At 41.0% G+C, this 9982-nt stretch overlaps 1 protein-coding gene across 2 annotated transcripts; it reads right to left on the bottom strand.

Moving 5' to 3' along the window:
• Positions 1-1215: 1215 nt before the first annotated feature.
• LOC124861942 (aspartyl aminopeptidase) lies at positions 1216-9500 on the bottom strand. 2 transcript variants are annotated; one of them, XM_047355942.1, is made up of 15 exons: positions 9367-9500; positions 8899-8983; positions 7891-7979; positions 7693-7806; positions 7496-7621; positions 6567-6691; positions 6287-6371; positions 5379-5486; positions 5092-5169; positions 4828-4908; positions 4564-4724; positions 4226-4265; positions 4026-4127; positions 2516-2683; positions 1216-1413 (listed from the first exon to the last, which is right to left on the bottom strand). In XM_047355942.1, exons 1-15 carry the CDS (start codon positions 9370-9372, stop codon positions 1363-1365), a joined length of 1419 nt encoding a protein of 472 aa, XP_047211898.1. In that variant the 5' UTR covers positions 9373-9500; the 3' UTR covers positions 1216-1362. The 2 variants fall into 2 exon arrangements, with proteins under 2 accessions (XP_047211898.1, XP_047211897.1); XM_047355941.1 differs by having other exon boundaries at positions 9242-9375.
• Positions 9501-9982: the final 482 nt, after the last annotated feature.

Below are 9982 nucleotides of genomic sequence, written 5' to 3'. Positions count from 1 at the left end.
AACTGCATTTATGCCTAACTAACATTATTTCACACAATATCTCTCTAACCCTAAAAATAGAGTTCTGACGCATTAGAGGCCGGACTTTGGCCTCCATGCGGCCCATCATCCTGCAGGTTAGTTAATGTAGCAGAGAAGGTCTTAGACATGCAACATAAATTCACACACACTGCAGCCCATTTTGCAAAACTAAACTAAACTTTTAAAAGCAACATTTTAGAAACAGATAAATATGGATCTGAATTCAATAGTTTAAGTTAGTGCGTTATTTTGAACATAAAGGGTTAATAAATCACAAACTGTTTTAAAGCATCCATAATCGCCGCAGACTAATGCCGTCCTGGTTTCTGTCATTCACTGCTCAAATTTCAACAGCTAAGAGCAATGTAGAAACTATCCTCCTGTTTCTAGTTGGTGGGAGGAAGCCGGAGTACCCAGAGAGAAACCATGCATACACAGAGAGAAGAACATCCAAACTCCCTGCGGAAAGATTCCAACCCCAGATGTTGTTGCTGCAAGGCAACAGTGCGACCATCTGGGCCATCATGCAGCCCCCAGAGACGAGGCAAAGAAGAAGTACTAAAACTGATGAATGGTCCATGTCCAAGTGTTTCATTCTAGCTCTTTAGAAGAAAACTAAGAGGAAAACCTGAAGAAAAAAAAAAAAAAAGATCCATTTAGTTCCTTTAGGAGCATCAACTAATGCTGAAACATCATAGATCTTAACTGAAGATGAAGTTATTCAGTAACTCTGGAGATACCTGTAAAGCACGGCGGTGGTCTTGTCATGGGTTGGGACTTTTTGGAAATCCTGGGAATTTTAACAAACATTGATGTAAACAGTGCAACTGGATGACCTCCTACCAGCAGTGAACACAGCAACATAACTAGCCATGGACTGGAGCCTAGACCTCAACATTATGGGTGCTGTGAAGGGACATTTTAGCTTTGACTTTTTCACCCATTTCCTAAATTCACAGCTAAATCACTTTGATTAAAGTCTGGCTGCTCCCTGCTTCATGTCACCGTGCCAGAAACCTCTCAGAAACTTGGCAGAGAAGCAGAGGAAGCGACTCGTTGCATTTTATTAAAAGCAAGTCGGTGAAATTAAATTACTGCAGCAGCTCCTGCAGCATCACTTTTACTCTATCTGCATATTTAACACAATACAATTCTGCAGGAAAAACAGAGAAACAATGAAAAACCACACAGACAAAGAATTTCAGAGGTTTATTTCTAAATGAGCTCTTCAGAAGGAGGAAATAAAATCTCTGTCAGCTAAAACAAGCTGAATTTCTGACATTTAACAGAGAAAAATGTGAGCAGTAGTTGTTTTCTGTGCTGGAAATTAGCAAGGGGTCCTCAGTCGACGACCAGCGAGGTCCTGATGGTGGGAAACAACTCAAAGAAGCCCTGCAGGACGAAGCAGACAGGATGCGGACATGTGGAGTTAAAACACAAGTAAAAACCGAGGCGGAAACAGAGTGACTCAAGCCTCGCAGAGATGAGAATGTGAGAAAATGATCTCCATCTGCTTAATGATGAGTAACAAATGAGAGGCGAGGATTGTTTACATCTGTTTTCCAGGCGACAGCTGGAGGTTTAACACAAACACCATCTCACAGCAGAAGATTTGAATCAGTGGTTCATGTGTTCCTCAGCTGCGTTACGGAGGGAATGGATGGTTTGGCTGAAAAGCCGTAAAACATCTGGACAACACCTTCATTTAGCATTCAGCTAACACTGATGGGGCTCGTTTCCTTCAAGGACAGACCGCCGGTGGAAGATCAATGCTCAGAAGCCTGGAGTTCACTTTGTTGTAAAAATAAATTGGATTTAAACCCGCAGCATGATACTGTCAACACCGTGCATGATTTATCTCTGACTTTTAACTCACTAGGTTAGGAATTAATATAATAAATGTCTTGGTTTTTACAGTGTGAAAACTAAGTAATAATCTTAACCTTTTTATGTAGGAAATCCGACAAGTTAAATGTTTAAAGTAATGCTACACAAGGTTAGCTCCAAGAAAGCTAGCTAGCTCTAACTTCCAGGGAAAATCCCTTTTATTACTGAAGATTAGCATAAATGCATCGACACCAATATGTAACATAATATCTACAATGTATTTAAATACTCTCAGACATATTTCATTTGCTTTAGAGGAAGGAATAGCTGCTTTTCTTCGTCGTCTCTGATTTATAACTTCAACACTGTTAACTGAGCTCCTACGGCAACACTATCAGGTCAAAATAGTCTCAGAGCGATCGGCTGTTTGAACCGAGGCTGAATTTAAACTCACGAAATAAATAATATGACCACACCATGACGAGACCAAATAAAATATGCTAAATTAAAACAGGAGAAGATGGCAAAAATATGCTTTTTTTTTTTTTTTTACAAAAAATGATCCAAAGAAAAACATTTGCGTGGAGGCTCAGGTCTCCAGAGAGAAATACCAAACAGAACAATCAGAACTGCACCCTAAAAACCAGGACGCAGGCGGTGTTTTCACCTTGAAGAGGGTGGTGCTCTGCAGCACGCTGGAGGTGCAGCACATCTCCCTGATGGAGTGCATGGACAGCTGAGGAGAGCCGATGTCCACTACCGGGATGCCGAGACGGGCGGCCAGGATGGGCCCGATGGTGGTCCCACAGGGACTGTCGTTACGCACCATCACGTCCTGCAGGGCGACGACAGGAAGTCTTATTCTGAAAGGACTCAACGGATTTCACAGGAAAAAGTTGCTCTGGGTTCAGGCTTAGCTTTTAGTTCACTGAACATCCTTCAATATGCTGGGGTGCCCCCTGGTGGCCACTGCTATGAACTGTAGCTTCAACAAATACTAAACTGAAAAACTACCTAAGATTAGATTATTAATATTATTTGGTGCTTTGGACTGTTCAGAGTTTTAAGTTTCATTTTTATATGTTATTATATGTGGTTTCTGACTTTAAACAAAATACCATTAAAAATGTGCAAATTTGGGCTTTTCACAAAGATTCAGGCTGTTCACATCTGGTCTTTTTAGGTTTTTATAGAAGTAAAAACAGTCTGAAGAATCTGAAATACAAACCTCTATTCATTTGTTTTAAATAATACTGTGAGGTGATCGAAGGCAGAGAGAACCATGAGAGAACCGGCTACCCTCCTTCAGAACCATCTAAGAAGCTACAGTTATGCAGCAGGACATGCGCTCCACGTTTCCGTCAATACGACAGGTTGGTAAGTAGTTTGGGCTGTATAAGTTTTTCTATATACCCAGATCTGATGGCTGATTTTGGGTCTAGTATCCCCTTCTGCAGTGGACCCACAGCATAATGGTTCCACTTCCATGTTTGACTGTGGGGATGGTTTTTTACCTTCATTTTTGGTCTTATCTGACCTGGATGATTTTAATTTGCTTGTTTTTTCCTGTTTTATCCTTCATATGCTTTTGTATCCCTCTGTTTCTAATGGCCTAAAGTTTTTATATTGTTTTGTTTTGACAACTTTGAAGCACCTTTTATCCTGTGAAAGGTGTTTAAATGGTTATTGCATAAAAAGTAAGAACTATCAGAGCTGATTTGGCTCCAGTTTGTTCCATCCTGGGTTAGATTTAATGCTTAACCTTGCTGCTGAAGCTCTTTCAGGGTCTCTGTGGTCATAAAAACAACTCAGATGTTATCTGATGTCGTTCTTTACCTGCTTATCTCCACCATCCAGGTCATTTATCCTGCTGATTGTTTCTCTTCTGCCGTGAGTCAATTTATTTATTCAAATAAAACTGATGAAAGGATAAAACTAAAAGTGATCCAACCCAGACCACACACTCATTACTAATGATTAGAACCAAGTGTTTCGTCTCCTCTAATGTGACGGTGATTCATCAGACTGTCAACCTTAATAATAAAAGAAAATGACTTTCAGGGTGATTAATGGAGCTTCGTATAAAGTGTGCGCAGCTGAAGCTGTGTTGAAGACTCAGATGCCTTCTTAAATCCTCCTCCTGATGGTCTACAGAACAGTAAGAAATGTAGACGTACCTGCAGCGGCACGCCGACCCTGCCGGCGACCTCCCTGACGACGCAGGCGGTGACGGCCGTGGTTGCGTAGCGCTGGTTGCTGTTGAACTTGATCACGGGGCCCTAAAACAAGAGTTCCCATCAATAAAACCTCCTCAGTGTAAATCTGACAGTAGATATAAAGCAGGACAGGAGTTTAGTGGGAAAATAAATGGACTGACTTTGTGGAAAGCAGGTCGGTGGTTCTCCTCGTGCTTCTCCCTGAGAAGATAATCAAACAAACGTTTAGAGAGACATGATCGATCATACATACAGGCATGAGCACCACTTATTAGATATGTAGATGAATATTTGTATATATTTGATCATTTTGGTTCTGTGAGAAAACCCAGAATAAAATCACACGTCCAGATTTAAAAATCATTTGGTCTCTGAGGACCAGTTCATTTAACAGTTTCTCACTCTGCATCTTTATGAAACGCTTCTGTTTAAGTGATTGTGTTGCAGTAATGAAGCTGCCGACGCCCACAGCAGCAGCAGCAGCATTGTGGGTACTGACGTGTAGTTTGGGTGCACGGCGTGCGCCATGTCTGCGCTGATCATGAAGGAGAGTGGCGCCGCCTGCTGGAAGGCGGTGAGGTTGGAGGAGGAGGCGGCGAGCCGACTGAGGATGAGCTCCGTCAGGTTGGACTGAGCTCCCTGGGCGCTCTCAGATCCCACCTGCAGCAAATAGCTCAGTCTTTATATCCTTCTGTGATCCATCAGCTTTTTATTGATGACTTGACCAGTTTTCTGGTATAAAACCTGCTGAATCTCCACTCACCTCCTCGTTATCGTACAGAGTAATCATTCTGATGTTTGTATCCTTGGCCAGAGAGTCTCCTCTGCACGACTCGATCAGTCCCTGAAAGAGGGATCAGATGGAGGGCCAGGCATGAGGAGAAAACAAGTCATCTAAAAGAAGGAAAACCTGCTTCTCTGTGATTTTAGGCAACAGGATACTGTTTGAAACATCTCTAAACCAGAGTTTATAATCAGCAGCGATACAAGATGTGCTGTCAGCTGTCAGGTTGTGTGTCAGTCTGACCTGCAGGGCGCAGTAGCAGCTGTGCAGGTTGTCCAGACGAGGAGAGTAGATGAACTCCTCGTAAACTCCTCCTAAAGCCTGCAGATGGAGCAGAACAGGAGGAGACTTCAAGGTTTCTTACTGATGAGAATGTTTTAAAACACATGAAAAGAAATATTTTCCCCACAAACTTTGACCAGGTGAAGATACTCGTCTACTGCTCTGGGTTACGGTTCTTTCTAAGCCACCAGGTTCAATCATTTTTCCTGTGTGGTCTCCACGGTAACCGACAGGAAGTGCAGACTCACCGCCGGCTGTGTGTCGGCCAGACACAGCTCAAAGTCCAGCAGAGCTTCCGGCTGCACGCCGAGTTCTGAACACAGAACCTTCACCAGGGCCGGGTGGTGTTTCTCCGCCTGGATGCACACAGAACAAGATGGTTACGGTCAGAACCTTTTCTAATGTAATGTTCTCACTAAGGCTGTGACTCCATAAACTTTTTACCTCCGGGTTGCTACAACGTTTTAGACTTTTCCAAACTCAACTTTCATCATCCCCCAAAATATGCAATAATCAGGTTCCCTCTAAGTTCCTGGCACGTATAAATACAGCTAGAACCTTTATATATGGACCCTGGACCAATCAGAACCTGGACATATGAAAGGGAGAAGGGAAGGACACAAGGATGAGAGGTACAACAAAAGGAAATAAGGAAGGTAGGACAACCAGGAAGGAAAGAATGAAGAGCACAAAGATGGAAAGGAGGAGGGAAGGGCACAAGGAAAGAAGGAAGGTCATACACAAGGAAGGAAAGAAGTACAAGGAAAGAAGAAAGGATACCAGGAGGAAAAGAAGGAAGAAAGGGCACAATGAAGTAAATAGAGGAAAGAAGGAATGACGCAAGGAAATAAAAGAAGAAAAAAAATCCAGACAAGAAAGAAAAGACAGCTAAAAAGAAGAAAGGACACATAGAAGAAAGAAAGGAAGGAAACAAGGAAGGACAGAAGGATGGAAAGCGTTTAGACGACAGTATTCAAGTTTGGAAATACGAAGATTTTTCCAGTCTTATTTTTTTTCCATATTAATGCAGACCTTAAACATTTCTAGACTTTTTTTGGCTGTGTCTTGTAATATGAAGAGAACGGTTAAAGTGTTTCTGCTGATGCTACATGTGGCGTTACTGTAGTAAAGATCAGATCTGATGTGGAGTTTTCACCGTGTTGGCGGCACAGGAAGCGTCTCCAGATGAACAGGAACCCGTCTCCAGCTCCTCCTGAACCACCGTAGCGATGATGGGAACTCTGACAAACAAACATGCAGAAAAACCTTCAGGTCTAATCAGCTGCTTGTCTCATCTTTTTCTGCTTTACACGGCGCATTCACTGCAGCTCGGAAATCAGAACTCCAAACTACTGCTTGCTTTTTTTCTACCAATGGCCGTTCCTGCAGAAACTGTCTGAAACTCTGAAACTAATGAAGCTGGTGTGGTTCCTCACAGGTGGTTCTCCTTGTTGGGGCCGAAGGAATCGTTGATGTCGCGCTGCAGGTGGATGGCGAGGTGGGGGACCCTGAGCAGAGGCCGGGACACGTAGACCAGACGCTGGACGAGCTTCCCATCGCTCTGCAGGAAGGAAGAGAGCGTTCCTGATTCATCAGCGTGCTCCGAAACCCTGACAGCAGGTGATGCTTGACCAGAGCAGGTAACCATCTACGCTCAACAGTAAAGATTTCAAATGCTTCTTCGTCTACATGCTAGAAATTAAAAACCAACCTGAAATATTTAGGCTAAATTTTAACTTTATCACAAACTAAATCCTTTTGCATTCCCTTCTACAGCATCTGAGAGGGAAAAGACAACAGGGTGTTTATTTAAAGTTAAAAATCTGTTTTATTCAGAGCTTAAAAGGGAAATTAAATCAGTTCACAGAGATAATCTGAACATTTCTGCCTCTAAACGCACTTTGATGATTTTCATTCTACAGAAATAATATACAGATCAAGACAAAGTAGAAAAGAAAAAAGAAAAAGGGGAAGACAGGAACTGTAATAATAATAAATTCTTGTTTTTTAAAATGATTTTAATATGATACTACTTCTACTGCTGCTAATAATAAAAATAACATAGTGAATACTAATATTACTAACAGTACATGATTATAATGTTTTTATTTATATCTTTTTATTATGTATTATGTTTATTTTGTTTATTTTATGTATTTATTTTGTTATTCCAATAACAATAAAATAAATTTTTAGTATTATTTTTCTCATGACACAGCTACAACTATAAATAACTATTTTAACAATAAAAATAATAGCAATGATACCATTTTTAAAAAATACTATTTGGTTTGTTTTATATAAATAACACTACCAATACATCTGCTAATAATAATAATAATAACAATAATAATAATGATGATACCTTGACCATGACCCGGCCAGCGACCGTCAGGTCTCGGTCGAACCAGGTGTTCCAGATGCCGCCACCGTAACACTCCACTCCCACCTGCAGACAGCCCTGCTTCGTCCTCTTAGACCTCGGCTTCACCTGGAACAACAAACACACTCAACAACCTGATCCTCTCCAACCAAAGCTGCACAGAGTGGGCCGGGCCATACTCTGAGGCAGGGGCTGTCGGTGTGGGCTCCGATCATGGAGAAGCCATTTCCAGGCAGGTAGTGTCCGCCCACAGCAAAGGCGATGAGGCTGGAGAAGTTCCTGGTCACAAAGTACTACAAAGATCATCAATTATCTTTAATCTGTTAAAGCTGAAGCTGGCACTGGTAACTCTCTTCTGACCTCTGACCCCGACCCACCTTGCTGGCCGGCTTGATGTCCCACTGCTCCGTCTCCTTCAGCTCGGTGAATCCGGCCTCCAGCAGATGCTGTTTGCATTCTTCAACCACTGCAGGAACAGAAGAAGAAGAACAGGAACATTTCTGAAGAAGCTGATACAAAACTCTGAAATACTGAGCAAATGGTTGCTATGGTGATTCCCACATTTTTTTTCTAGGGATAAATCACCTGCAATAATCAAACTAGAAAGAAAAATAGGACCTATTGAGGAAATATCTGTTCCATCTTTATCTTATCTTGAGCTCAAAGTTGTCCAGTAATCTAAACAGGTTCTGCTTAAATTCACGCTGACAGAAGCAACATTTGTTCGCCGTCTTGTTAACAGAGAGAAACATTCTTCACACACGACTGCCGACAAAAACTATCTGTTCACTCCGAATCTAAAGAGTTTAAAATCCAAGCAGCGATTCACAAATAATTTTGGTTGTAATGAAGAAAACCAGAGAAGAAACATGAGAACCGATAAAATAAAACAGAAACAACAATCTTTACTTTTAGACTTAGTTTCTAAAGAAACTTCCACTTTCAAACACAGCAGTGATATCTTTTTATGTCGATACAATGAGTGCAAGAAACAGGACCAGCACCAGGTCCAAATCGTTGTCTGACATCTGCTAATGTAAGGACTGGTAGCTTCTTAACGTAATCTCACCTTAACCTTTTGAGATCCACAATACCATTTCCAGAAGGGTCGTGTTCACACAAACAACCCTATGATGGACACCAAAAACACTAAAAGCAACAACTAATGTCCTCTGAACTTCTGAGTGTCTTCAGAAACTGTTTATTATTTATAATCAGAATTATGTCGCTAAATGTTGTCCATGACTTTAAAAGGATGACCTTTAAATAGCCTTATAATCAGTACTTGTCTCTCAGCTAAAAGCTGCAAGACGAATTAAAAAGCTGTTATAACCAGGGAGTAAAGAAGTGTTTAATCTGAGACATTTGTTCTTGAGACATTTTACCATGATATGGAGATGCTCCTTTGTTGACAAACTGTAGAAACTCTTTGGCTGCTGCCTGCACTGCCTCTTTCTTCATGATCAAACCCTGAAAAAGACAAAATAAAGAGAAACAAAACTAAATGAAATCAGAGCTCCGCAGAAGGTTAGAAGCTCCGAGTGACTATCCACAACTCCGGAACAACAGCTGCCAAACTTATTTTTTAGGGGTAAAATATACAAATGGCCACCTACTGGATACAAACTGTAAATATAAATTAGATTAAGACGCTACAAATCTATGTAACGTTTAGGTAAAAATTAAAATTGACGTGCTGTCCGATAAAGGAAACACCTGATAGCTAACCTGCAAAACAAAGCTCCTCTCTCCTGCTTTTCTTGTTCTACTGACCAAAACCAAATCAGCTTTCAGTGAGAAAATAACACCTCCAACAAGACTCACACACCAAATAATCATTTTATGACGCTTACCAGCATGAATTACACTTTCAAAGTCTAAACTCCACAGCTTTGACACAGGAAAGAGGTAGGTAATGTTATCCACCACACACCGCCTTAGACGGTCAGCGACACCCAGCGGCCAGGAGGTGCAATGTCACATTTTTTAGAATGGGAAACAGTAGTTGCCCACTTACAGCTTTCTGCAATTTTCGCTTTTTGTCACACTTAATGTTTCAGATCATCAAACCATTTTTTATATCAGGTGAGGAGAACCTGAATGAATACAACAAAAAGAGATTAAAAAAGATTATTTTATTTATCAAGGAAAAAAGATACTCAAACCAACCTGGTCCTATATGATAAAGTACTTTTCCTACTTGTTAAATCATGAATTAAGTGTGATTAACTAATGTTGGTGATAGCTGAGTTACCCCAATCCTGTAAAATCAATAATTCACACAAATAGCACTTGAAAGACAAATATGAAGTAGACTAGATAATCTCAAAATCAACACACAAAAAAGAAAATCGAGAAGAGATGGGAAACAAAGTCACTGACATCTATCTGAACAGTGTTACTAAGACTGAGACTCACAGAGACAACCATTATCCACAAACTGAAAAATCATGGAACAGTGGAGAACCT

The sequence above is a fragment of the Girardinichthys multiradiatus genome, chromosome 24 (genome assembly GCF_021462225.1).
Source record: "Girardinichthys multiradiatus isolate DD_20200921_A chromosome 24, DD_fGirMul_XY1, whole genome shotgun sequence".
Taxonomy (NCBI): domain Eukaryota; kingdom Metazoa; phylum Chordata; class Actinopteri; order Cyprinodontiformes; family Goodeidae; genus Girardinichthys; species Girardinichthys multiradiatus.
Note: the sequence above shows the minus strand (reverse complement) of the source record. Positions and strands in the feature narration are given on the sequence as shown.

Coding starts and splice junctions, on each gene's coding strand:
- LOC124861942 (XM_047355941.1), bottom strand. CDS start 9,352: ATGATTATTTGGTGTGTGAGTCTTGTTGGAGGTGTTATTTTCTCACTG. Junction 8,984..9,241: donor AGAGGAGCTTTGTTTTGCAG/GTTAGCTATCAG, acceptor TGTCTTTTTCAG/GGTTTGATCATGAAGAAAGA. Junction 4,909..5,091: donor GCTGCTACTGCGCCCTGCAG/GTCAGACTGACA, acceptor TCCCTCTTTCAG/GGACTGATCGAGTCGTGCAG.